The sequence below is a fragment of the Melospiza melodia genome, chromosome 1 (genome assembly GCF_035770615.1).
Source record: "Melospiza melodia melodia isolate bMelMel2 chromosome 1, bMelMel2.pri, whole genome shotgun sequence".
NCBI lineage: Eukaryota > Metazoa > Chordata > Aves > Passeriformes > Passerellidae > Melospiza > Melospiza melodia.
The window spans coordinates 139,251,750-139,279,725 of NC_086194.1; the positions used below are offsets into that span (position 1 = coordinate 139,251,750).

The following is a 27,976-nucleotide window of genomic DNA, read 5'->3' on the forward strand; positions in this document are numbered from 1 at the left end:
ACTGCAGAGAGGAGTGAAAGTGATTGTTGGCTTTGTCTTGCTTTTCCCCCCCTTACTATATGGGTTAAAGAAACACCACTTTAGTCATAGCGTAGCTGTCAGAGTTTTTGCAGTCTGTTCAAAAGCTCTTGCTAAGAACATCTGGCAAGGAGAAGGGGAGATTGAATGTTTAATTGTCTTTGTGTTTGCTTGTGTGTTCTTCTTTTTTAAAGATGGGGAGAAATAGAATTCTCTCAGGGGGAAAAAATGCAATCTTTCTAAAATTCACTTAGGAGGAAGGATGGATTTAATTTCATTTCATATATAACACTGTGTGAGGTCTTTTTTGTTTCTTTTGTCAAGAAAGCCACTATATAGCTGGATATAGTCTCTGAAAATTAGTTTGCAGCCTCCAGAAACAGTGCTGTTTGAAAAAAGGAGTATTTCTAGGAAGGCAGAAGTGCCATATTAAGCTTGTCCTCTCTATTATTTACTACTTGGCATAAAGATGTGATATTAGCACTTCTTTTCTTATTCACCCCCTGTTAAAGATGTAAGATTTGTTTCAGTTTGTGTGTGATCCATGGGAGATTTAGTGTGTTCTGAAAGTTTCATTTTAAAGTCACTAGTTTAAGATACCAGTTTCCTCCTCCTATGAAAGGTATTTTAAGTAATGTGGAATGATATAAACCATCTCTGGAAAATTAATGATGTGTTGGCCTACAACAAATTCCAAAAAGAGAGCCACTACATAATGGCCTGGACCCCATATTTTTGGTGGAAAATTCACCTTATGGTTACTGTAAATGATGAAGCCAAACAACAAGAAACAAAAAAAAAAAGCCTAAAAAAAAAAAAAGGTTTTTTTTACAGTAGCTCTTTCAAAACCCTCCAGCACCACTGGCTCATTTCAGTCAGTAGTGGCATCCAGTGCTGCTGTCAGACCATTTTCCACTTCTGAAGTACTGCTTTGTGCTGCCTGGCAGCCTGTCCCCAGGTAACTTGTATTTGTGTGCAGTTTATTCTTCTCTGATGAATTCCAGAATCACAATGAGAGTAAAAATACCACTTTTCTAAATCAAAAACAAAATGGAGAAAACCACGTAAATGACAGTGGCTTCCTCTGCTCCCTGTAATTTACAAATTCTGCCTGGGTGTGTACCAGTAGGATTCATGGAATTCCAGGAATTGAGTTATTTAACCTTTAATGTCAGGATAGAAAAGGTTGGTAATGTTTTTGTTGGGGTTGAAAGAATGTTCACTTCCATGTTTTTAAAAGCACTGTGTCTTTCATTAATTACTCTTAGGTAAACAGTGTGGGTTTAAAATTATTGTATTAGTAAGATCTTGAAGAATTTGGATTAAAAGGTAGGAAATATGTTAATGAAGCAAGTACAGAAAGGGTTAAGTTCTGAATGAGGAACAAGCTGTTTATTGAAATACCCTTCAATCTTTATTTCTGATCTTTTCCTCTCTGAATGAACACAGATATTTTATTACCTTCATCTTGGAACAGGATGTGTGTAGAAAGAATTTGTGACAAGGTGATGATGGCCAGGTATTTCAGTTCCCAATCTAGATGTTAGATCTCTTTAAAATTCTAATGTAACAAGTGTAAAAGTATGGATTGAGCAGATCAGTAGAGCATTTTGAAACTAGGATTGGTTGAAAGATAAGAGAAAATAAAAAGTATTACAAGTACACCTCTTTGTTTCTCCCAACAGTTAAATTCTACCTCACAGAATATCAACCTGGGACCATCTGGAAATCCTCAGTAGGTTTCAATTAAATTGAATTTAATGTAATTCAATTTAATGTAAATTTAAAACTTAATTAAATGGGATTAAAATTAATTTGAAAACCTGTAAAGTTAGACTGACCTGGGGAGTGGCCCCACAGCTTCTGAAAACAAGTTTGGTTTATTGCATGCCAAAGGAGCAGCTTGCCTCGTTGGTGCTGTGACCCAGTTACTGCACTGGTAACTTGTGTCTCTGTTTGGTGTTTTCTGCAGAGTTTCTGTTCTCAGTTCTGTGTGAATCTGCTTTTCTCCTCTGGGAGATGACTGTTATTTTGGTTTTGCTTTCCTCACAGATTTGTTCTGGGCTAGCAGGAGGAAGTGGTTAATAGATTGCAGTAAGAAATGAAATACGAGAGTCCTTCCCTTCGGGGGCAATAAATAAGAGAGGTGTATGGTGATGTAACTTGTTTTGCAATTTGAAAACACAGATAATTGTTTTGCTGACAGAATTGTATTCAGGAAAGAGTAAGGGAATCCTGGGAAAAACTGAAAGGAGTGGTGATGTGGGAAATGGAAAAACTGAGAGCGAATTAATGCAAACACCAAGAGGCAGGTGTTAGGACCTCCCTCCTCTTACTGAAATTTAAAACAAGGGAGGATTTGGTGGAGGGAAGAAAGGAACAAATAAGAGGGAACAGATAACAAACTTGGTCCTTCCTTTCCTCATGTAAGCTTTAGAATCCATTTGGACCACTGGAAATAAGCTCCAGGAGACATCATGGGGAAATTGAGACTTAAAAATTATGAAAAACTAGACCATGGAGAATGAAAGAATGGTCTTACCTTTCCTTTACATCAAAAGGTTAAACTTTGTAAATAAAATAAACTCAGAGGATGCAACTTGAACACTTTCCCTAGAGAAAAATAGAATTGCCAAATGAAGAGTTGTGTCTGAGGACAGGTCTGCAGAAGCAGTGCTGGGTGGAACAAAGGAAAGGAGGGTGCTGCACTACACTGCTGTACAGCTATAAGGCTTGTCATTTCTACCCAGATGACCTGTCTCCTTCCTAAATATCTTTCAGTGCTAAACCAACAGACTTTGATTTCCTGAAAGTTATTGGGAAAGGCAGCTTTGGCAAGGTGAGCTTTTATTCCTGTGTCTTATGGTGGTGCAAGGATGCTCTCTGGTTTCTCATGCACAGTGACTTGGCCAGAGGTTCCAGAAGTGGTGTTGCTCTAGGGTGGCCCATAAACTGTTCTGTAGGGTCCTCATTGCTGATGATTTGTGGCCCTGCCATTTTTTCCCTGCTGCCTCAGCCACTTGTTGGGACTCAAAAAAGGGAGATTTTCCCTTTCTCATTAGGGGTAGTTGGGATCCTCTGTTTCCCCCAGGGAGGAAGGGAGGTACCCCTCTGCTTATGCAGCAGCTGGAGTACAAATTGTGCTTTTCCTCTTGTTGTCAGGGACTATTTTGTGAAACCTCTGATTCTGTGGAGCAGTGTGAGCAACAGCACATTGAAAAGTGACTTAAGTATTGATATTTTACAAAGATGCCAAGGAAAATCCCTTTTGAAATCTTCATTTCCAAATTATTTTTTGTGTTGTGGTTTTTCATTCCATTATCTTTGCAATTTATCCCCAAAAAGCTGAAATTAATTTTGATAGAGATTTAGCAGGTCATGGAAAACAAATGTTACAGTTAAATCTTTCATGCTACCACGGTTGTGATCAGTTTTTACTGAACTGTAAGCTTACTCTATTGGCAACTACATTGCTGACTGACTGTATTAAAAGCAAAGAAACTGTATTGTGAAAAAAATAGCATGAACCCCTTCCAGTTAGGCCAAAATGATAAAATATTACCCATAGTATGTGAACTGCAACAATCAAATTTCTTCCTTTTCTTTTGAATTTCACAGGTTCTTCTTGCAAAACGAAAACTGGATGGGAAATACTACGCTGTCAAAGTGTTACAGAAAAAAATTGTCCTCAATAGGAAAGAGGTTAAGAGAAATAGTCTTTTTTCCACCCACCTCCCTTGTTTTTTCCCTTAATTACAAAATCATTCCTGTTTACTTATTGATCTCTTACTTCTTGCAGCAAAAACATATTATGGCTGAACGTAATGTGCTTTTGAAAAATGTGAAACATCCATTTTTGGTTGGACTACATTACTCATTCCAAACAACAGAAAAGCTTTACTTTGTCCTGGATTTTGTTAATGGAGGAGAGGTATGTGGTGGTTTTGTTTGCATTGTTGTCTGTCTATTCTGCTAATTCTAGGTGGGAGGAGTGAAGTGATTCTTTACAATGGGCTGTGATCCACATTCTCCCAATTTTGAAAATTCTATAATTCTATTGTAATCTGCTGTTGCTACAGACTTCTGTAGCTATTTGGACCCTGTTCCTGTTTTATTGACAACTTCAATCCAAATTTATTCAGGCTTCTCAGATACAAATATGGTATTTTACAGTTACATAAAATTAATTATAAATTAATCTTATGTTTACATTTTTCACCATGGAACACTGGCTTCCTCTTGCATGTGCATTAACTGAGATGCTGATATTTCAAAAAGGGAAGAAAGGAAACTGACAGCTGAATTTATTATATTGCGTCAGAGTTGGAACAAGATGGGCATTTCTCTTGTCTAATATACCTTACTTAGACTGTATTATGGTTTGCCCTGAATTGTGGTCAGAACTTAGTTTTGTATTGTTTCAGGCAAATTAAAATACAGTTCAAAGCATCTTTCAAATTTGAATGGAAAGCTAGGGTGGCTGGGGTGGCTTTTTATTTTTCCTGAACTTTGTAGGCAGAAACCAGAAAACTTCATTTTTCTTTAAGTCTTTACTAGTGAAGTTTGTATTATAGTTGAATCTGTATGTTTATGATTTCATATTTGTCTAGACTTCTGTATCTTCTCAAATTATTTGCAGCTAGACAATTCTCTGTAGTGGAGAGCTTGGAATATACATCTCACACAATGATCTACGTCTAGGTTATTTCAGAATACAGTTCTATAAATAATTATGCAGATCTTTGAATACACACATTTTCAGAAATGAAAGATGACTTACTTGACACCAGGTTATATATTCTCCTTGGAGGCAATCTTGCATGATTTAGTCTTACCAACTTCTATTCACAGCTTAGTGATGTACTCTAGCTCCTTTTGCCTAGTCCTGGTTTTAAGGGAATGTGTTTGAGTTACCTATCCATCTGAGCCACAAAAGAGAAGCAGGGAAGAGAGTAAAGTAATGACTATGTCATGCAAAAAAACCAATTCTATTTCATTGTGCTTAAAAAAAAAAAAAAAAAAAAAAAAAAAAAAAAAAAAAAAAAAAAAAAAAAAGTGGACAGCAAAATAAATTACTCTTCTCTGTAAAATTGCATGTTATTAACCTGACTTGTTTTGTCTGTGTAATGTTCTTATTTCCTATTTGCATATTTACAGCTGTTCTTTCACTTACAAAGAGAACGTTCCTTTCCTGAGCACAGAGCCAGATTTTATGCTGCTGAAATAGCCAGTGCACTGGGCTACTTACACTCCATAAATATAGTCTACAGGTAAGTTTCTGAAAGGTACCCTTGTCCTGCTGAAATTCAAAATAGGACAAATTACCAAATTAAAATCATCTTACAGGAAACCTGAACATAACACTTTCATAAAAACTTCAAGCTTTCAGCTAAAGAGTAATAAAACCCCTTGTCTCTGAAGCACTTGTGACTGCTGTTTTGGTTTACTACCTTTTCTTTTTTAATAGGGATTTAAAACCAGAAAACATTCTCCTAGATTCACTAGTAAGTATGCAAGATTATTTCTGTTTAATGTGTTCTCTCACAAAATTGACACTTCTGTGTACTCACATGTTGAGCATGTTCTCTTTTTAACTTATCACTCTTTCTTAAACAGGGTCATGTTGTCTTGACAGACTTTGGACTTTGTAAAGAAGGGATTGCAACTTCTGATACCACTGCAACGTTCTGTGGGACCCCAGAAGTATGTTGACAGCTTTCATGAGTTTTTTATCAGCAATTAATGACTGTTGATCACTATTAATATTCGTGTAGCTGGAAGGTCAGATACTGTGTTTTGTACTGCTGGAATGTTTGCATTCTTTGAACAAGATGAAACCAGCCCAAAGACAAGCTCTCTATGCATCTATTAATTGTTCTTCTTACTAATATGCAGTGTCTGCTGCTTGCTACCCACATGGCCTTAACTCATCTCTTCCTTTCTCTATTTTTCCACCCTTTTTGAAATACTGTTTTCTTCCATGTCTCCTAACTGCTGGGTAGACACAAAACCATTACCTTGTCTAACAGCTGCTACAGATTGGTCAGTATGAATCTACTTACCATATCCTGCCATTGATTCTTAGTAAGTTTATAGGGAATTAATCTGTGCCTCAATCAAATTGTTGCATATGCAAAAAACTTTGAACTTCCTGACTGAGTTATTGGACTCTGTTTGTTTTTTTACTGGGAAAACTGCACTGGAAAACTCAGAATGTAGAAGGCTTGAACACGTATGAGGGATTCACCAAACAGAGGATTGGTAACAGAAACTTTGGTAACTTGATAAACATATTTTAAATTACAGGAAAGACCTTTGAATACAGTGAAAGATGAGTGAGGTGTAGTATTTAGCTGAAACATTTGATTGTTATGAAGCAACTTTTCTTGAAAGTGTTTCTTGAAGTGACTAAACTGTAGGTTTTATCCATGCTAGTCTAATTCTCTAAAGAACTTTTTTTTTATTCATTTCAGTATCTTGCACCAGAAGTCATTAAAAAGCAGCCCTATGACAACACAGTAGACTGGTGGTGCCTTGGTGCAGTTCTCTATGAAATGCTTTATGGGCTGGTATGTACATGATATGTAAAGGTTGTTTTCCTCCCCTCTCCCCTTTTATTTGAAGTAACGTTTGAGTGTTGTTAAAGATGTTAACTTTTTCATAATATTGGAATACTCCATTTAAGAAGATTAACAGATTGTCTTGTACTTACATAGCACTTATTTTTCTCTTTTGGATTTTACATTGCCCCCTGGTATCTGATAGTTCATGGAAAAGCAAAATCGGAGACATCAGCAAAATCAGTAGTCATCACTTTGAGAGACTGTGAGAGTAAACTGAATCAACAGTGATAATACACAAAAAAAACCCCAAAACAACTTAAAAGTAAAATTTTGTCAAATATTGCAATAAATAAAATTAAAATACTTCTACTTAGATATCGCAGGTTTTCTCCTAGCTTTTGACAGCATTAGAATAAAAAAATATTACTACGCTTCTTCTAGTCATATGTAATTACTCCAGTAAGAATCTGTTCTTCTACTTCTCTTGAGTTCTGTCTCTTCCCATAGGACCTTAAATAGGGAGATGGATTTGTTTTGCCATTCTCAGATTCTTTTCAGGAAAGTTCAGTGGGAGCTTTGAAGCTGGATGGCATCTATGGCTACTTATTAGTGAGAACACTAATAGGAGTAGAGGAGGCGGGTGGTGGGAAGTTATCAAGTGTAAAGTTCTGGCAGTGGTGATGACTGAATTAGAAGTTAGCAGTGCATAAAAAGGAGATTTCTGCTTCACTGCTAGCAGTCTTGCATGTCTAAGAGAATCATTTACTGATCATACCTAATATATGAGACAATGTTGCATGTGGCTTCAAGTTAATGTAGAACTTGTATTTTTTTTTAGCCTCCTTTTTACTGCCGTGATGTTGCTGAGATGTATGATAATATTCTTCATAAGCCCCTGGTTTTGCGCCCAGGAATCAGTCTTACAGCCTGGTCTATCCTGGAGGAACTTTTGGAGAAAGATCGGCAAAGCAGACTTGGAGCTAAGGAAGACTTTGTAAGTAATGTCCTAATTTATCAAGCCCTATTTCACTTTAAAGGGACTCACCAAATTAATGTGCACAGCACAGGATTGATAGTTGGAGATAGAAACTGCATTGCTGCATCTGTCTCTGTTTTCCTCTTTTTTATTTCTTCAGTAAAGACACCGGTGGGGTCTATCCCTGGAAGTTGCTGGGATAAGAGAGCAATGATTGTTGTGGGGTATTTTGAGCTTGGTTGCTGCTGTAGCTGCCAGCAAAGAAAAAACACTTGCTGGTGTAGCAGGTGCACAGAAGTAGGTTTCACTGTTCATAGTGAAATTGGGATATAATCAAAAGAAAAGGCTGTCCTGTGGTAATACTAACAATTTGGAAACCAGTCTTCAGGTGAAGAGGAACACTAGTTCCATGCAAACAGCAGCTTTTTTTTTAGCCTTAAAATCACAGCAGACATTTCCGCACTGTAGCAACAAAACCTTTGTTTGCAAAAAGTTGATGTGAGAAAGTTACACATCTTCAGAACTGCGATATGAGGAATGACCTAGAGGATGTCCTCCATCCATCAGGGGTGGGATCTTTGTAGTCTTTGGTTTGCAGTCCTCATGTTAGTCTGTGAACCTTGTAACTGAGCGAGATGCAAGGATTTAGCATAGCTGTTTGCTGCTTCTTGAATAGTAAGTATATTGCAGAGCTGTTGAAGCAGCTGCTTCTCGGACTGTGATGTGCTTTACAAAAACTAACAAAACTTTAAGGCAGGAACAGATATCAACAGAAGACATTCTTGTTCTGGAGTAGACTTCAGGGTTGTTGATTTTAGGGCTTAAAAGCAGAAAGTATGATTTTATAAGGAAAACTGTTTATAGAGGCAGTCTCACAGATTTTAATTGCTGTTTTTGCCGACTACAACTTTTATTGCAAAGTAAATTGTGAATAAACAAACTGATAAGGACGTGCACATAAGAACTTGCCTATGTACATGTAGTATGAAGTAATGTTTACTACGATGCACAGGATGGAGTTATGAAATGTCTAAAATCTTTGTTTGCTACAGCTTGAAATTCAGAAGCACCCGTTCTTTGAATCTCTCAGCTGGACTGATCTTCTTCAGAAGAAGATTCCACCACCATTTAATCCTAATGTGGTAGGTGCCTGGGGAGTGGTGATGGTGGTAGTGTTTGCGTCTCAGATCACACATCACAGAATATTCTGAGTTGAAAGGGACTCACAAGGATCATCAAGTCCAGCTTTTAAATGAATGCCCCATATGGGGACTGAACCCATAAACTTGGTGCTTCTAGCACCATGCTCTAACCAACTGAGCTAATATCCCTAAGAGACACTTTTTTCATATTTTTTTAGGTTTATTGGATCATTAAGAATATAGGGTTTGGTCAAAACTCCAATCTCAATGAAAAATACCCAGCTCTTTAATACCTATTTTCAGAGACAGAGTGATGTGCTTCCTTAAATTTATTTACTTCAATAGAATATAACAACAAAATAGATAGCTTTGAGAGTTAAATTTGGAATCTCAAGGACAAGGACAACTTCAAAACACTGTATTAATTTGATAACTGACAGATCCTTCTGTTCTCTAGGTTGGACCAGACGATATTGGGAATTTTGATGCAGTGTTCACAGAAGAAATGGTCCCATACTCAGTTTGTGTTTCTTCTGACTACAACATTGTTAATGCCAGTGTCCTAGAGGCAGATGATGCATTTGTTGGATTTTCTTACGCACCACCTTCTGAAGATGGGTTTTCCTAGGGACTTAAAAGCAAAGAGTGGTTTGGAAGTCTTGGCTTGGACTGAAATGCTAGGGTATGGACACATTCCAAAATAGCGTAAATAGTGCCTCGTCTTGTATGTAGGTTTGAAACCTATGAACAAACTTTCTCTGCTGTATAGGAAGAATTTGGGCATTTTGGATGGCTTTCTTTGGGGTTTGAACTGTTTGTTCCTGCTGCAGAAAATATTTTTTAAAACCTTTAAAAAGCATTCTCTATGTATTTTTTAAACAAAAACACTGACTGTTCTCCTCAATCCCTTCGAGTTTACATTCATACCTATCTAATTTGACTGGCACAAACAGCAGCAAATTTAGTAAATTTATAAATGCTTTTGTACTTATTTACAGTGACTTTGTGCTTGAATTGTAACTATGCAAATTGTCTTTTGTATATCCTGGTTTAAAAAAAGGTAAATGTTTTCCCTGTTAGCAATTTGGAATATGTGTTAATTTACCTGTCAGCACTTAAATGATACATGTTGAGGACCAAGATTCTTAAAGAACTTCCTCAGAATGAAAACTTGGTCACATAAAACTGGATTGTTGCTCTTGTACTTGCTGGAGTATCCATTCACTCAACTGGATTATCTGAGGTATGGGGGATTACTCAAAGCAAGGACAGAAAAAATTAACTGGATTGATTTGATAACATTACTTATTACGTCTTCTGCTTTTCTTTCTTCCCTAAGCTAAGTATGTCTATATTTCAACTACATTAAAAATATTTTTGGTTAAAGCTCTGCTTCTCCAAAGATCTAATATGCAATAATCATGGTTACTTTAAAAGTAAGTCAATTAGCTTTGACATTTTGGGGGTGGGTGGTAAGATGATCATGCCAAATATTAGGGATTTTTCTCACAGATTGGTAGTTTAAAACACTCTTATGTTCCAAATTAATTGTATTTCAGCGCTCATAGCTACTTGTCTTTGTGTTTCAGTTTGCACCATTTTAAAATTTTCACTTGATATTGGGGGGAAAATGTAAATTACACTGATAATTTAAAAAATGTGAAAAGCTATTGTATTTCTCATAACATACACGTGTATGGACAAACATAATTCTGAACAATTTCTGTTTAAGGAAATTTTTTTTAAACAATGCAAAAATTGACTGCAGTTACAGTGTATAAAAGGCATATAATGGTGGTAGTTTTATTATATATATTACTTGTAAATAACAACTTATTTTTGTCTGTTACTCCAAAAATGTTCAGTGTTTTTTGTTCACAAATAGATTCAGTTAAATGCCTTGATTTGAGAGAAGTCTGGTTAGATACTGATGCATCATAATGATACATAAATTGAATGAATATTACATAAATTTCAGTATCTAAGTCACCTTGGTTTTGGCAAAAAAAGCAGCTAAAATAAATATACAGCGTCCAGATCTGATAAGAAATTGTGAACCTAGGGGGAGAGAGTATCAAATCATAAGTCTTTTGAAATAAATGTTTTGTCAATACATTAGAAAAGTGGAAAGTAAAACAGGATTCATTGCTTATCTCCTAGAGCACAGTCTCCTGCACAGTGGTTAAGTGACGCTTAGCAGTTGCTACATGAGGTTTTGGAAGGAGTGATTGGGTAAAAAGTAAGAATTTACACTGGCAGGGGTGGAAGGAAGGAACTGTATCATTTGTGGGAGCAGAATGGTGGTTTGGCTTATTTTCCATAGTTCTCTTCTGCATGGGTTGAAAAAAGCTGTTCAGGACAACCAACAAGTATGTGATTAGTTTCTTCGGCATTAATATAATTTAGAAGTACAAGCCCTGGGGTTTTTGGTTGGGGGTGGGGGGAGGCGGTTGTCAGTTGTTTTGGTTTTTGAGTTTTTGTGTTGGTTGGTTGGTTGGTTGATTTTTTGTTTGGTTTTTGTGTTTTGGTTTTGGTTTTTTTAACATGGCTTGCTAATGAATTGGGAAACAAATTGGTGGTATGAAAGGAAGTATCCATTTTTGTACTGAATTTTTAGTCTGTATGCTCCTGAAATTATTGTGTAATTATGTGGCTACTGTAACTACCTTCTCTTTATGGCAAGTGGATGGGAAGGAGAGTAAATACTTCAGAAATTATTGTTGGAACTAGCACCCTTTTTAATTTTTGCCTTGAATTCTAAGATGTTCATACCTAGCTGCCTGGCTGGATGAAGAGTTTTGTTATTGTTGTTTTTTTGGGTTTTGATTTTTTTTTTTTTTTTTTTTTTTTGGTCAGAATTCAGCAGTTCTTAAAAAATAGTGTGGCGGTTGAAGTTATTTTTGGAAGAGCACCTTAAAATTGCTTATTAAGCTTTTTCCTTCGCAGAGTCTGCCTTTTTGGCAAAGTGTGAATGAAGTACTTAAGTTCTTTGAACTAAAGGTTAACAGACTGTTTAACATCAGGCAATAAAACCTCACGGTATTTCTGTACCCAGTGCTCTTGTTCCACATCTCTGTGCATCCCATGAGGATGGTTTCCAAGTAATTCGTGTGTTTGGGGTGTTGTAGCTGCCTCAAACAAGGCCGAGCTCTGGCAAGTGATACCTGAAAGAGGTGGTAAAGCCTAGAGAGGAGAGTGGACCTGCACAGGAACCACCTGTGCTACTCCTTTCCTCTTTTGGTAATAGAGGGAGGCAAAATTTGGGCTTTTGGGCTTTTGTTCTGCCTGTCTGGAGCAGAAGGGGATTGATTGTTACTCCCCTTGCAGAGATGGAGCCGAAGCCCTCCATGAGGAGCAAGCCTTTCTCCGTGCTGCTGCTGTGGTCTCCAATCTCTCGGCCTGAGGAGGGGAAGGAGAGAGCGTAGGAAAGATGGACTGACTGAAAAGCACGATGGTTGTAAAAATGTGAACTCAAATACGACACAAAAAGAGTTCAGAGGTCTCTCCCGGAGATCTAAGTTTGGGAGTGCCTGCCATGCTAAAGGCAACAGTAAAAATGCAATGTGTATTGATGAGAGACAATGGTTCTGTAAGTAGGTTGCCGCAGTGCTTTGCACGCTGACAGAGCCATGTCCCGTGCCCAGTGCCCTGCCCGAGGGTGAAGACAGGAGCTGTGTGGGGCCGAGACTCCAGTCCCGGCGGTGGCCGCGGGGCTGGGGCAGCTGTGGGTGTGGGATGGGCTGGGAATTGCCTTCCCTGAGGGCTCGCACTGAGCGCGGTCGCTGCCCCTGCGCGGCCGAACCCTGCGGGCCGCGGCTCTCCCCGCGCCGCGGGCTGAGGGGCTGAGAGGGCGGCTCTGGGAGCGCTGTCCCGCCGCTGCCGGGCCGTACAGGGCGGCCTTGCCTCCGCCGCGGGCACAGGGAGCGGCCCCGGGGGCTGAGGGCAGCCCGGGCCCCGCGGTGCCCGCTGCTGCCGACCCGGCGGTGCCCGCTGCTGCAGACCCGGCAGCGCCGGGGGAGGACGGGGCGCAGGAAGCCTGGTGAACAGCTGATTTGGAGGTCTGTGAGGCAGGGGTGGCCTGGAAGCTGAAGCGAGGCAGGAGTTGATGGGCCGAGTCGCACCTGGAGTGGGGTTAGCTGGCCGTGGGGCACTGGTGAACACCATCATCAATCACCCTGGTCAGGCCTTATTTTCCGAACTGCTCAGTGCCCAGTGAGCGGGGCCATAGCTCAGTCCTTCCTATCATATGTGGTGTCCTGCGTGTCCAGCCCGGGTAACACAGGATCCAGGGATTTACAGTGGATCTATGTGTGTACATTTCTTTAACCCCTTCTTGCTGAATATTTCAAGGGATGGAATAGTAATCGTGCAGGAGTAATCCCAAAGATTACTCTTTATGGGGGGGAATCCATATTATAAATTGTCATTTAACTTGTGCCTTTGTTACTTCAGGCATTAAACACGTTTCAGCCCACAGTGTACAGGTCTCAGGCCACGGGGTTTATGCTGCTGCCACACTGCATTTGTGCTGGAATCTGGTTACTTCCCTTGGATGTTGATCTGTTTGTCCTCCCAAAGTAATTTCTGTGCATTCCTACAGGGAATCTCTCATATGCTGTGAGCTTTGATCCCTCATCAGCTCAGTAATTCCATGTCCTATCCTTAACCAGGTAGGTAAGTCTTATTTTTGAAGATTCGCGTGTTGTTTCATATTGGTCATCTACAGAGACAACGATGGACATTTCGCCAAAGAAAACATGAAAGACATTGAAACAAATGCATATATACCGGAACCATATTTTGGCCTTAGTAATTCTCCTTCTAAATTCTGCAAAGTAGTGCTTCGTGGTACAAGACTCTGCTCTTAAAAAAAAAAAAAAATAGAAAGAGATGTGGGTAATACACAATGAAAACCGCACTAAAGAGCAAGATCAGCCTCCAAACCAAAACTGTAGTTGTTAGAGCTTTGCCAATGGGAATCAGAATTGAACATCTGTGTACATGCATGGAAGTAAGTGCAAGATCAGCACCTTAAGTAGATGCTACAGGAGATCACAGCAGGGTAGGAAAGTCAGATTTTAAGAAAAGGGATGTTGCCCAGTTTCACACTTTTAACAGCTATGACAGACTTCTCAAATAAGGGAGATAAAATTTTAAGTCTTACTCTTGATAGACTGATTATAAAATCTATAGGGGAGGTTAAATTAAACAGAGACTTTAATTTCATGGGTTAGGGAATTAGGAGAGTGAAATAATTCACCAAGGAAATGAAAACACTAGAGCATTCTTCAGAAATTTACTCTAGAAACAAAGTATGTGTCAGTCATTGGAAAGAGCTTTGAACTGAATTTTTAAAATCCTTCAAGAACTGCCTAGCTACAAAAAGAGACTATTTTAATTTTGTGTGGCTTTGTTAGTATGTACCCTTATTATTACTGTTATAGCATGGCCAGTGCTACCATCATTTCTTCATAGTTTATTCCCACAGCTGGATAAAGTGTGCAAAGATCTTGGAAGATGGATCCTGAAATACAGAAAATGAGGGAAGTTATCCTTGTCTACCTTGACAGGAGTGGTGGCCTTCAGAAATTCGTGCATGATTGCAAAAAATATAATGGTATTGCTTAATACATAGTCTGTTGAATTGATACATAATGTTATGTTAACAAATCCATTATTTTAAAATACTTTTTGCTCTTACAGACTCAAAACAAAGTTATGCTGTTTATCGTTTCATTATTTCAATCAATCCTTCTGACATTGCTGAATTGGATGCAACTCTTGGAAACTATATTCTTCATAATCCCTTACAAGCTGCACAGATTTTTCAGTCAGTAAGTGCATAACAGATGAATAGGCAAAAGTGCATCCTCTAAATTTTAACAAGATTTTCCTTTCTTAAATGAAGTTATTTTTCCATCACAGGTATGCTTTGTAGCTATTAAGACACTATCATTAATTGAACAGTTGCAGACAGAAGCCCAGGTGAGTCTCCATTGGTTTTCTCCATTTAGATCTTGAATCTTCTAAGTATAGTAAAATATTTGCAAATACTGTTGTATTAAGTTTTCATTTTCCCTTTGGTTGCAGTATTATTTAAATTATTAATAATTTAAATTGAGCTGGAAGTCTCACCCTACCACATTGCAATTGTGAGATGAATTAATATGAAACCTAGTTACTCTTCATGTGTTTCTGAATTTTTTACCAGTTATGTATGACATTGTGTGTTTGTCCATAAAAAGTAAAGCAGTTTTAAATAAAAATATGTTTTTATATTAATGTATTGTGTCTCTTGCTAGATCAGTATATTGCTGAAACCAACACATTTGCCACCTTTACCGAGTTATGTTCTGAGTCTTTCTGCATATCCCTTTAATTACACATCTCAAAGATTTTATATGTCTGAAGGGATAGTGATTGCAATGGGAACTGTAACAAAATACACACAAGGAGCAAGATTTCTTTGTACTGAGGAAACCTGTCCATTCTCTGAAGGTAGTAAAAATTATAAAAATTAATCTGTACTATTTCAAAAGCTTTTAAATAAATTTGATAATAAGACATTAAAACCTAGCCTAACAAAGGTATTTTCCTATATAGTTTTATTGCATGTGCATACATTTTTGTAATGAACACAGCAGGACTTTTGTTAATTGAAAGGAGTGGACTTGCTCAGCATTATTAAATGTTTTGGAAGAACAGCTATGCCAGCAATCCCTTTTTCTAATGCTGAAGATAGTATGTAGGAGAAAACATAAGCCACTTGTATAACTTGAATATCTTTAATATCTTAAATAACATAATACTTAAATATCTTAAATAACAATAAAATATCTTAAAAGTAAATTAGCTAAACTAGTCACATACCTTTTTCTTGGAAACTGTCTATGAAAAACCACCACAGGACAATACGTTTAAGTGGCTGTCAAATGCTTCTAGCATAGAACAAGTGGTGCTTGGATGAGTAGTTGACTTCTGTGGAACTACTGCTTTGAGGAGTATCACTGAACTGCTTGTACTTTGCAGAGAGAGGCCCTAAGTACTTTTAAGGCTGTTTTTTGCTTCTTCTGTAAGAGAGTCCATACAGTTATAAAAGAGATGCAAAATCCCAGAGTTTGGAGTCAGCAGATTAAGTCACCCAGACATCTTTACGAGAACACGTCCCTCTAATAGTAACTATCCATATCCCATGTCATTCCCACGGCAGGCAGAAGCCGCAGTGGCTCGCTCCCCAAGAAAGCCCGGCCAAGCTGTTCGTCTTGGGAATGTGCAGTGGGAAACTGCCATCTCGTGGCCAAACACGATAAATCACATGGGTTATTTTAGTGCCGTGTGTAAGGGAGGCTCATCTGAAGAAATACATAATAAATTTAGAATTTCACGGTCCAGTGTTTTAATTGCTTCTGTTCTCCCTGGGAAATTTAAAACTAGAACTATGCCCTCCTTTTAGATGGTTGGTAATTTTTTTTTTTTTAGGGTTTAGGTGCATCAGAGTGCATTGCCCTGGAGCTACAGAGTCTGCTACAGTGAGGACTGATTTTGTTTGTAGCTTGTGTTCCTCACCACTGCAGGAAGACATGAAATTTAGAGTACTTGGTGGTAGGATCTATGTAATCTTACTTTTAGATCTGGTAGTTTCCTACTTCTGTTATATAATAAGTAAACAAAATATTTAAGTGGGAAAAGCCCACTTAAAATACACCAGTCCTTTAAAAAGAGATGTTTTCAAGAGAATTAACCCTTTTCTTTGCCTTTTTTTGAAAGATAAACAAATAGTTGAAATGATTGATGCTAAAATTCTGAATGCTTTGAAAGGATATTCCATTGATAAATCACATTTTAGGATTCAGGCATTTACATTGTTCTTGAGAGGTAAGCTGAACTTTGGAGTTCCGTCAAAAATGTTTTAGAATTGATCTATAAGAACCCCTTGCAATTGTAGCTCATTTTTGTTTTGTTTGCTAAAATGGTGAAAGTTATTATTTGTATTGCAGTTCTTTCTGTACCTCTCCCCCTTAATTTGATAAAAAGAAGCTAGGTGACAAAGCAGTGTGCACAGGTGATTGCAGAGTGTAAATAACAAAATTCTTGTGTCACTTTTACACCTCCATTTAATTAAAATCCCCTGCCCAGCTCAGCAGTGTCTTACTACAACTGTTGCTTGTTTTTTTCCTTCTTTCTACTTCCTTTAGTCATGCTGTTCTGGACTAACTTCATGTATATTTAACATCCTTACTCAATCTAGCTGTTTTCCACATTCCAGCAGGATTTTTGGCTTCTACTACCTCTACCTCCATCACAAACATTAAATGATTTCTAATATTAATATCCAACTAAAATCACAACTCAGCAACATACTTCCATGAATTCTTAAAAGTACCCCAAACAAACACAAAGACAAGCAACAAAAATCCTCATCCATTCTAAAAGTCTAGGGAATTCTATGGTTCGTTTATTGAAAACTAAATAGAAAGAACTAGTAGTACTAAAATTATAATAAAAATTTATAGAACAGTCTATGGTCAAGATACTGAGAGTTGTGTGCAGTAAATTTCTGCTGGCTCTAGTGCTCAGTGTGGTTACAGTGTTTCTCAGGCTGAGATTGAGATCTGGTTGGATCTAATTCTCATTTTAAAAAAATAAGTGGGCTTTGGTTTCCTAAGGTGCACAAGAATATAAAGGTTCACAAAGCTATTTGTGGGTCTTTTTGAAATCTATGTAGTTTGTATCTCCTTTTTATTGTGTTGGGGTTTTTCTCCGACATTTAATAGGATAGCGACTGATAATGGTCACAAACTTTAGAATAGGAAATGTACTTGCAAAAATTCCTCATTTTCTTTTCAATGCAGGACTAAATGCATTGTCCATTTTCTTTTTCATGAAATCTATTTTCCCTAACCTGGTGTGGCTTCCTTATCTTTTGCACTAAATAATTAAAATTGTATGTTTCATTTTATTCTAGTCCATTATCGATCTGGCCTCCTGCTGTTTTCTGCCAATGTTAAATCATAAAATCAAATGTTCAGAATGTGTAGAAGTTTTCTGACCATATCTTTAAAACTGTTTTTATGCCTTAACATATCTGTAGCTTTGCCCCCCTGCACTTAGTTTTTTTATTATTTGCAGATGAACTGGCCAATAAAATGACAATAGGAAACCACTACAGGATTATAGGAATTCCAGCTTGTGTACAAAATGGCCTACAAATGACTGCATGTATAGAAGTCAATAGTGTGCAGCTCTATAAACCAAATGGTAAGAAAGTTCCATTAAAAATTGACTTAAACCCTGGAAAATCTCCTAGAAAAAAATCTTGATAATTGGTACATTTTTTTATTATCTGAGGTCCAGAGTACAAAACTACTCAGGGACTTTCCTCTTATAGCCTCAAATGTGTACTTGCTGTTATTTGAGAGTATCTGCTTTTGCCTGCTTTCCATGCATTGAGAAACTCCCTAATTATGTAGTAGTTCTTCAACTTTTCTTTCCATCTTCTGTCCATTGGAAAGTACTTTGTAATCATATAAAATGAACCTGATATTTCAATTTGTTTTTCCTTTCTTATTGCATCAGTTCTAACAGATCATGTCTGCCACCTTTTTAGAAGTAAAATTAACAGTGTCAGATGCTTACATTCTGAGTTTGTGCTTAATACAAAGATATATTTGTTCTTGGTAAGTTTTTTGTATGAAGACTCCAATGGTGATTTGTTCTGACTTACCTGCATGGGTCTCTTCAATGTGTTTGTTCACCTGTACTTTGTTTCCATTAGGTCCTTCTTTTGTCAGTGAGAATTTTAAGTATGTGCTCTCACTGACTTCAAGTTCATGCTGGAGGTTTACTGCTGTCCTGGCCAACATCTTTGCTTCTCAAGTTGTTCCACCAGGCACTTACAATACTCTTAAACTTGCAATATTGCTGAGTCTAGTACAGACATGTGAAAAAGAAAATTCAGATTATCTGGATCTCTTGATTATGACAAGTGACCCACTAGTAATTGACAGGTAAAGAGATTCTTTTTTTTTCCACAGAAATTAGAATTTAAAATCTAGTCTTTTTAAAGATAATAGGATTGGAAAAGCTACAGACTTTATTTTAAAAGAATATACAAGGCTCCAACTTAGTTAAATACTCAATTTTTATCCCTTGGACATTTTTCTTTCACATGATAACTCTAGATCAGAACTTCATTAATTATAAAACTTCTGAAAACACTCATAAGATTACTGTAAAAATTTAACACCAGCACTGGTTTGCAGAGTTCAGATAAAAGCTCATTCCTCTAAAACCAAAACTGAAGGCTGTCCCAGAAGCTGGTAACAAAAACAAAGGGCTCAACTTTTCAAACCTTGTGTCAGTGTAAGCTCTCTCATCACTGATTTCCAGCTATCAGCCTTTTGAATAAATAACCAATGTATAAATAGATACTTACATTTTTATCTCTTTTTCATAAAAACCATTCAAATAAGGTATTAGAATTCACATGCATCTTTACACATAATAAATCTGCTGCTTGTTGCCTTTAAATATTTTTCACTATGCATTTTATGTATTTACCTATTCATGCAATAATAAACTGTTGATATAATCTTACATGCACTGCAGAAAAGTGCAATATGCTCAGATTTACACTAATTTAAACAAAATCACTTTCTCCTGTCATAACTCAAGATCTCTGAAAGGGGCATGAATTTTATTTTCATTTGGAATTTATTCAACCAATTCACTAATATATTTTGTTGTGGAAAACATCCCAAAACTTTGACCTTTTAAAAATTTAACAGTTGTAGGAACTAGTTCAAATTTTTAAAAACCTGAACTGCAAGATTTCTTTTTTCACAGGTTAAGATTTCTTAAGACAAACAGCAGTTCTGTGTTTTAAGAATCAAAACATCTGGTTGATATTTAAACAGTTGCACATTGTAAATCATGATTGATATTGTAATTTGTACTATTTTGCATTAGCACAGTGTTCACTATCAGCAGCCTGTCAAAGTAGGCATTTCCTACATATTTCCATGGCTGCAATAACCTAGTTACTAATTCTTACTAATTTTAATTAGTAATTTTCTCCCAGGTCATAACAGTGGGGCAAACCAGGCTCTGACATCTTAAAATCATTAAGAAGCATTGATTGTGGAACCAGACAGACAATTTGCAACCTCTCTGTGCCAAAGAACATAGTACAGGGGATGAAAAAGATTTTTTATACCCTCTTTCTCCAAAAGAATTGGAAGGGAGTGTGTAACTCAGGAAGGCAGAGCTTATAAGTTCCAGCCTTTTCATTTTTCCCAGATGGCCAGAATTACTAATCCTCTAAAATTTTAAATCACTGGAAAAGTTTCTGTAGAATGAAAAGAGGAGTTAACAATGTGGGGTTAAATGGTGAGGTATCTTTGATTTCCTAGGATTTACTTCAGCAACCCATGAATTGCCTCATGTTTAATCCATAAGAAAGTGTCTTGATGGCAGCTGTTAGAAAGCAGGCTTGAACCTTTTGTATTTAAACAGGTAGTTTTGATGCTGGTTTCATGTTAAGGATTTTTTGTTGTTGTTTTTTGAGTCTTAATACTTACCAAGTTTTTTTTAGAAGTTAATAATTTAACAATTTATGACTGACAGAATTATTTCATCCTCCAGGCTTCTGAATTACAGCTTATGTCTTCTGCCCCGTGGCATACGACACCCACCTTCCAGTGACATTTTCCCTTCTGTGTCCAAAGATAAACACGGAACTGGAAGTGCCAGCATTCAAGCCTGCAGCGCTGTGCTGGCCAAGGGTGGCATCTGTTACATAGGAGACTTGAGTTCATATAAAAAGGATAAACTTGAACTTCTCCAGTCTGGTAATCTCCCACTCCTAATGGGGGGACAGAACTAAACAATATGCAGATTTAAGGCTAGATTTGCTCCCCAGCTTATGGCCCTCAAATGCTGCAAAAATATGTACTCTGTTTTTAATGGGTCTGTGTACGACACAAGGACAAAAAAGCCAAGGTCCTGTAAACTTAAATCTGCTACATTACAGACATTCATTAATCATAACAATCCAGCAAAATCATAATCATGACTGAATTCAGATGTGTGTGGGACTAGAATTATAGCTAAGCTCAATCCATCACATAACTGATGAATTTTGTCTTATCCTAGTGCTAGAGAGCAGAACAACAACAGTGTTTATTCCTGGGAAGAAGTATGGAGAAGAGGCTGACCAACAAGTCACTGTTTCAGTTCAGACCAACTTTTGGTCCTTTGTAGATGTGGACTCTTCCTCAAAGAAACATATACAAAAGGAGAACTTTCTAATAGGACAGATGGTAAAGCACATGCCTTGTTCTGAGAGGAACTGTGCTATAGCTGTCACTGGTGTTTATTTCCACCAATAAAATAATGAAAACAATAAAACTTGTTAGGAGTTCCCAGAAAGTCACAACTTAAGTAACTTTAAATCAAGTATCTTCTAAAATGAGATAGCTTTCCCAAAAAAGTAGGTGTCATTCAAACAACATTTTACCAAGTCGTACAGGTAATTCATTAGATAATCTTGCAGTATAAGTGGATATAGGATATTTCAGATCTAAAACACTGTGATGCTTCTACAAGTCAAACCCCCAAAATAAAGATACAGATGTTTTCTTTCTATGGATCTTTCCTTTAGGATGTGAGTTTGATTCCAGTTAACCTTGTAGATGGTTTTGGGCTTTTGATCTACAATGAGTTTCCTTCCTGTCGCCTGTCTTCTCCTGTTGTACATCACACCTTGAAAAAAGCCATTCATCCTGAAGCCATGCTGTACAAAGTTTCACAGCAGTTCAGAACACAGGATTATGAGGAGGTAACAAATTACACACAATAATTTAGAAATGCATTATATTTCTGAATATCACACTGGGTTTGGCATCAGAAAGTTCTCTCTGTTGTCTGCTTACTTTTAATACTCACTTTCTGCCCTTTCCCCCACCATATTTCCACTAGCATTCTTAGGATCATTGACAAAAGCAGCTTCAGATCTTGACAAGGGTCAGTGTAATAAATACAGTTTGAGCTTATTTCTGGAAAACATACTATATTAACATTCATACAAGAACAGATCTCCAGTATCTATTTTTGACCAAAAAGTTTACAACCACCAGTAGAAGTTAACATTGAATTCTAATTAAATTGTCTATAGCTGTAGCATAACTAACAGATGATTCCCCCTTGAAGTGTTCACAAGGCCAGGCTGAATGGGGCTCTGAGCCACCTGGTCTAGTGAAAAGTGTCCCATTGGAGTAAAGTTGGAACAGGATAACCTTTAAGATCCCTTCAAACCCAAACTATTCTATAATTTTGTTTACTATCCAAGATGTGTCCTTATTATTATCCTTCATATTTTTCTTATTCAGTATAGCCAAATGGTGACAACTGTCTTTACTAGTAAAGCTATTTGTAGAATATATTGTCCAGCCTGTATTATTATGCCACTGGTATATTAAAAGATGTGAAAAAAGGTGAATTCCTTATTTTCCTGTAAAATATTTAAAGTTCATGCCCTCTCTCTAGTTTATTTTGTTTGCTAGGAATCTTCATGTTGAACTGAGCTCAGAAGCAGAAAGTCTCATTCAGGGCTATTATCTTGCAAGTCGTAGGGTGAGAAGAGATTCCATTCATGGATCAACATTATCAGCCTCTGCTCTAAAAATTCTGTATGTCCTACTTCCCATTTTCAAAGAGAAACTGTGCTAATCTGCTCAAGAGCTTGTTTAATAAAAAGCTACGTAAGATTCATGTTTTGAAAAGTTCAAGCATAAACAATCTTACTATTTATGAATGCCATTTATTTTATATATTGACACTGTTACAAGAAACCCAAATTCAAACAACTTTGCCAGGCAAAAGAAAACAAAAACCCCCAGCTATTTACAAAGCATATAATTCATAAAGTTATCTGGAAAAAAAAGGGATTTAAATATGTACAGCTTTATTATGGGAGGAAAAAAAGTATTAATGGATAACATGCTAAGTTCCACTTTTTAGCATGCATAACATGTATTTTGTCAGTGGTAAGTGTAACTGCAGAGCTGAAGTATGAAAAAAGCCACCCCAGTGTTAACGTAATTTACACAAGTGCTTGATACAGAGTAGTACACATTGCATTCATGCCTGCAGTTATTTTTTATTTCTGACATGCTTCTATTGATCTCTTAGGATTTCACTGGCTAAGGCTCATGCCAAGCTCAGTTTAAGGCAGAGAGTACTTGAGGAAGATGCAGTGATTGCTGTCTTGTTGCTCGAGTCATCGCTGACCCTGAAACATGGTAAATAATGCACAACAGTTCCTCAGCCTTGGGTGCATCACTGTCACATCTGCCAGTCTGAGCAAATGCTACATCCATTGATTGCAATAGCAGGTAATTTCAAATCAAAACCCAGAACTTCCACTGCTCAAGACTGGTACTGGAGAAGTCTGTCAGTCTGTCTCAGTGCTGCATGTAATAAGCCCACAGGCCAGCACCAAGTCTGTCCTTCATACCGGTTTATTTAAGGCACTGCTCTTCTAACACTGGTTCAGGTTAAACCAAGGACAGATTTCCCTCCCTGGGGAAGCAAAAAACATTGGACTTCTTTTGTTTATTAAGCATCAGCCATTATTTGTTCACACACAGATTTGGAAGCAAGGTAACAATTATGATCTAGGACTGCATTGCTATATAATTTGCATCACAGCTCTTTTTTCCCCCGAAGTACTGGCAAATATCAAGTCTTACAGCTTAATTTCTTCTTTGCCTAGGCACATCTCCACTGTGTGTGGCACCAAATCCTGTATTTCCATTTGAGCTCAGTGATGAAAACTCCCTGCAACAGAGAGATATTTACCTCATGCAGTGCCACCATCAACTGCTGAAGTTTATTTCTGCCTATAGCCCAGGAATTCACATTAACACTAATGAAGAGTAAAAACTCTAAGTAAAGCCTGAGGCTTTGGCTTTTTGAGAGGCTAGAGTTAGAAATCCAGAATTACTAAAAACAGAAGACAGTTCAGTGATGTTTTACCAAGGAATAAAGCATAGCTGACAGGACTTGAATTACAAGTTTCCTGAGTTATTTGAATGCAGGAGGGATGTCTTCATCCTGGAAAGCCATGGCTTCAGAATACAGCCCCAACCAGGGGGCTGTATTCTCTTCCTGGCTACCACTCTCCATTAACAGCTAAGCAAGGAGTAATTTAGGATTCAGGATTTTTAATAAGATTACAACTATAAATTAAACCACCAGTTCAGAATTGAATGTTTCATTTCAGCAGTTTTTCTTGTTGCTTCCTTTCAAATGTATCACTCACCAAAAGGGTTAAGGAGTTTTTAAAACATTAAAAATCTTATTTTCATAGTTTAAGTCAGTCTTTACTTACTCATGTTGTATGGGTTTTGAAATGTATAAAAGTATTATCATACTGCTTCATGTTCTGTGTCTTTTTTTTACACTACAGCAACACAAGATTAGACAAGGATGCCAGATGCTCCTGCACCCAAATTCCAAACAAAACAAAAATGCCTACAAAAAAACCCCACCAAACCACCCCAACCTGCAAAACCCAGTGTTTCCACATTATTTTATATAGACTGCAGGGGAGAGTAGAGTGCTACAGTTAGGTAAAAGAGTATTAGACAACCTGGTAAGCAGGTAGCTGAATGAGTTCAGCTCTGTATACATCACTGTAAAAACAAATGAAGAACATGTGGTAGGAGATGATTTTTTGGAGCACCCTATGGTTCCCCAGCTACAGCCTTTCCTGTGTTTCATCTTCCTAGTAAGGATATAGCAGTAGCAATAATCCTCAGCAAGCCTTGCATCCAAGAGATACACCTTAAATAAAAGGCTGCAGTAAAATTGTCCAGACTTCTGTCAAATCTGAACAAGCTGAATAATTAAGGCTTGTGTTACTCATGCTCAGGATGTCATCCAGCAGGATCAGAGTGCTACTGCTCCCATAGCCTCAACTAAAAAATAAGCTACTGAAAACAAATCCAAAATTTTATTTTTCTCACATTTTAATCTTTGCCTTATTCACTTTGGATCCATTTATTTGATACACTCAAAAATTGATACTAAGTCTTCAGACTGCCCAGAAGGCTGCTTCTCTTTCTAGAGTGACACTCTACCCCAAACTTCATTCCAGGATTATTAATTTTCAGCCAACAGTTGCTCCCCGCTGTACTGTGGAACCAAGCAGGATTTCTGACGAGCAGAAGGGCAATGGAAGCATTTCCAAGTGCATTAGAACTCCACCTTCCAGGCTGCTGTTTTCAAGCTAAGAACAATAACAATAATGAGTTAGTTTCCTGTACCCTTAATTAATCTTACACAAAGGTATTACCCTCACTGGCATTTCAGATCTCAAGATACACATCAAAAAACATTCAGAGGGGTAAACGGCAAAAGTCTCATCATTATGCCAGAAAAATTACTCTTTAAGGGTAGACTGAAATAGAATTCCTTTATAAATCACTGGTTTTGAGAAGCAATATTAAGGGGTTTTCTGCAGAAAGAGCACAACATTTAATCCTTGCTTCTTCCCAGTTTCTCCCATGAGCTCTTGCAAATTGGGAGAATTGTAGCAGTACCACAATGAAAGGATGGTAGCCAACATGGCCAGTACAGGCTTCCCTGGATGGCAGTACAGCCTGCAGGAGTCTGAGCACTGTGACAGTAGAAAAGCAACTGACCTCCTTAAACACCCACACTTCCACACGTGGATGGGCTCTCCTGCTGGCACAAGGCTGGAAGACAGTGGAAGTGGTCATATGATGTCACAGAACCTTGGAAAAAATAAATACAATCAGAAATGACAGGAGCAAATCAAAGTGGAAAACCCTACTGATTAGCTGGCACATCAGATATACAACAGTGCTCATCACAACATTCAGTTGGGTAAACGGCAAAGGGTATCATCACGATGCCAGCAGTTTCCTGCCTGTGTAAGGCTGCTTTTCCAGGTACTAAATACAAGGGAGTTGGTTCCGTTTGTCTCAGGAGTTGTACTTCCATAAGGTAAAGTAGAGCCTTCATTTTAACTGCTAAGCACAAAACAGACTGAGTACAACCAAGAGAAAAACAGCTGTTTGGGCACAAAAATGCAAGCCCCTTTTCTTACATTCAAGCCCCAGATGCTGATTATCTTTCTACAGGTGAATCTTACTACCACAGCAACCTTTCCCTTTGCAATATATTCCAAGATTGACACAGTTGAAGTGCCAGCATGGATTACTATAAGTACAGTAAGACTTACTTCTGTAGCCCCAGAATTCACGTGGCATCTTTCTGCTTGCAAGGCATGGCAGAGTCCAGACTGAGGATTCCCAAAGCCAGCAACAAACTCATCTTGACCTTCACTTTTTGCCTAAAACAATGAAAAGAAGATATTTGATTCAGACAGCTCCATTGCTGAGCCAGCAGCAGAAAACATTAACACTTCTTTGGGAACAGTAAGCCAGTCCAAGAAACAGGAACCCCATGCTCTCCTTGTAATTACCTGGGACAGAGCATCAGGTGAGATCAAGGTTAAGCAGAGACATGACCATTTTCATACAACAAGCTCCAATGACTAATTGCAGAACAAGTACAGTGCTCCTAATGCCAGCCAGGCTGGGGAGAGGAGCACCCTGGCAGGGTACAGCCTTTAACCCCAGCTCATGTGGGACACTGGGGAACTCACTGATGTTGTACCACCAGTTGAACTGAGCTCAGCACTCACACCACAGTCTGTAATGCAGGAGATCATTATCCCAGAGGCTGCTGATACTCCTGGGGCCCTGTCCCTGCCAGACCCCACCAGTTTGGATCCGTGCCTATAACCCAAACAAGGGCGTAGTCTGGGTCACCTCAGCCCTTGCCCAATTCCCTAAAGGAAAATAAAAGGTAATTTATCTTTTGAATCATGACAGGCATTTGCTGATGAAAACGATCTGTCAGCAAAACCAAGTGTCTCTGAACGTCCAAGCTGTCATTCCTTTCAAGACTTGATGAGCCAAGAGACAGCTGCAAGTAGCCACCAAGTGGCACTCAGTAATTAGGTCCACCTCGTCTCCCACGGCACCGGCTCTCCTGGGCATCCTGTGGCTGGAGTGTCAGCTTGAACCGTGCCACCCCAGCGCCCAGGGGAACACAGGCACAGCCACAGCAGCGTGACAATCCCTCCTAGTTCAAGTGACAGCTCCGGCTGTTTAGAAAAGCACCTGAAACCATCCCTGCAGTTCCTGAGATTACAGCCATTGCTTTGACCTGCCATGTCAAAACAATCCCGATTTCCCACATTCACCACCCGGGACCATTTCTAATTCCTCTGAGAAGGGCAGAAATCACTCGACTGCTCCAGACGAGCACATGTCTGGAGTGCCGAGCAGGACTTGCTCCAAGGAGCACGGCGGGGGTCAGGCGGCTGAGGAACCACACGGATCGCTGCGGATCCACATGGCGGGACCACGGAACCTCAGAATGTTAAAGGTGTGGAACGGACCATAGCGATCATCCAGCTCCAAGCCTTTCCCGCCACGGGCAGGGACACCGCCCACTAGACCAGATTGTTAAAGGCCTTATCCAGCCCGGCTGCTTTACACGCCACCATGGCTTGGGGCGCTCACAGCCTTCCCGTTCCAGAGGCCTCGCCACCCTCACCGTAAGAATTTCCTCCCGTACCCAACCCAGATTTCCCCTCTTTCAATTTGTACTCATCAGACTCGGCGGCCGCTCCCACGCCCGAGGCCGGGGCAGGGCGGGACGGCTCCCAAGCCACGGATCGGCACGGGCACGTCCCACGCCCCGGCATTCCCCTTCCCAGCCACCGCCTGGGGCTCCTCCGCCAAAGGGAGCCCCGCAGACGCGGCCAGGCCCCGCCACATCCATCCACGCACCCCGAACAGAGGCGGGCAGGCGCAGCCGCTCCAGTTCCGCGCCCGTTGGAAAGGGAAAGGCCGACTCCCGCCGGGATCCCGCTAAATACGCGGCGCGCCGGGGCGGGGCGGGAGCGGCGCCTTCCGGCTGCGCGCGCAGAGGGACACGGGGACAGCGCCCGGGGGGGCGGGATTGGGACGGGAAGGGAAACGATCCGGGTCCGCAGGCGCTGCTGGAGTTCCGGCTGCGAGCTGCCCGGAGGGACGGGATTGGGACGGGAAGGGAAACGATCCGGGTCCGCAGGCGCCGCTGGAGTTCCGGCTGCGAGCTGCCCGGAGGGGAGATCCCTGCCTCTGCTGTGGCCGCGGGAAATTCACGTGTCCCATCCCTCCGACGGAACGGCTGTG

General features: G+C 39.0%; 2 protein-coding genes and 1 long non-coding RNA gene across 7 annotated transcripts in view; 2 read left to right on the forward strand and 1 right to left on the reverse strand.

Annotated features, from left to right (window-relative positions):
- Window positions 1-10,085, forward strand: part of SGK3 (serum/glucocorticoid regulated kinase family member 3) — a 55,318-nt gene extending 45,233 nt beyond the window's left edge. For all 5 annotated transcript variants that reach the window (XM_063169713.1, XM_063169724.1, XM_063169733.1 and 2 more), the window contains 11 exons: window positions 1,704-1,753; window positions 2,800-2,857; window positions 3,637-3,720; window positions 3,818-3,949; window positions 5,176-5,288; window positions 5,486-5,522; window positions 5,635-5,721; window positions 6,492-6,587; window positions 7,420-7,575; window positions 8,610-8,699; window positions 9,157-10,085. In XM_063169713.1, the coding sequence (XP_063025783.1) occupies window positions 1,704-1,753; window positions 2,800-2,857; window positions 3,637-3,720; window positions 3,818-3,949; window positions 5,176-5,288; window positions 5,486-5,522; window positions 5,635-5,721; window positions 6,492-6,587; window positions 7,420-7,575; window positions 8,610-8,699; window positions 9,157-9,327 (1,074 nt within the window). In that variant the 3' untranslated portion in view covers window positions 9,328-10,085. The remainder of the gene's footprint in view (window positions 1-1,703; window positions 1,754-2,799; window positions 2,858-3,636; window positions 3,721-3,817; window positions 3,950-5,175; window positions 5,289-5,485; window positions 5,523-5,634; window positions 5,722-6,491; window positions 6,588-7,419; window positions 7,576-8,609; window positions 8,700-9,156) is intronic.
- A 2,692-nt stretch (window positions 10,086-12,777) lies between these two features.
- Window positions 12,778-23,661, forward strand: MCMDC2 (minichromosome maintenance domain containing 2). Its single transcript, XM_063169762.1, has 14 exons — window positions 12,778-14,316; window positions 14,403-14,533; window positions 14,625-14,684; window positions 15,002-15,197; window positions 16,179-16,301; window positions 16,467-16,574; window positions 17,829-17,957; window positions 18,475-18,706; window positions 20,343-20,548; window positions 20,853-21,019; window positions 21,361-21,537; window positions 22,245-22,387; window positions 22,890-22,999; window positions 23,473-23,661. The coding sequence occupies exons 1-14, from the start codon at window positions 14,217-14,219 to the stop codon at window positions 23,637-23,639; spliced, it is 2,049 nt and encodes a 682-aa protein (XP_063025832.1). The 5' UTR covers window positions 12,778-14,216; the 3' UTR covers window positions 23,640-23,661.
- A 1,044-nt stretch (window positions 23,662-24,705) lies between these two features.
- LOC134425272 (uncharacterized) lies at window positions 24,706-27,713 on the reverse strand. Its single transcript, XR_010029626.1, has 4 exons — window positions 27,590-27,713; window positions 25,969-26,079; window positions 25,406-25,498; window positions 24,706-24,990 (listed from the first exon to the last, which is right to left on the reverse strand). It is a non-coding gene; the product is annotated as an uncharacterized LOC134425272 (long non-coding RNA).
- Between the last annotated feature and the right edge of the window lie 263 nt (window positions 27,714-27,976).

Bases quoted from the DNA above. Each gene is read 5' to 3' on its own strand.
- MCMDC2 (XM_063169762.1), top strand. From the start codon at position 14,217: ATGGATCCTGAAATACAGAAAATGAGGGAAGTTATCCTTGTCTACCTT. The intron at 14,317-14,402 runs GTATTGCTTAAT...TTGCTCTTACAG, and splicing joins TGATTGCAAAAAATATAATG to ACTCAAAACAAAGTTATGCT. The intron at 22,388-22,889 runs GTATGTCCTACT...TTGATCTCTTAG, and splicing joins GCCTCTGCTCTAAAAATTCT to GATTTCACTGGCTAAGGCTC.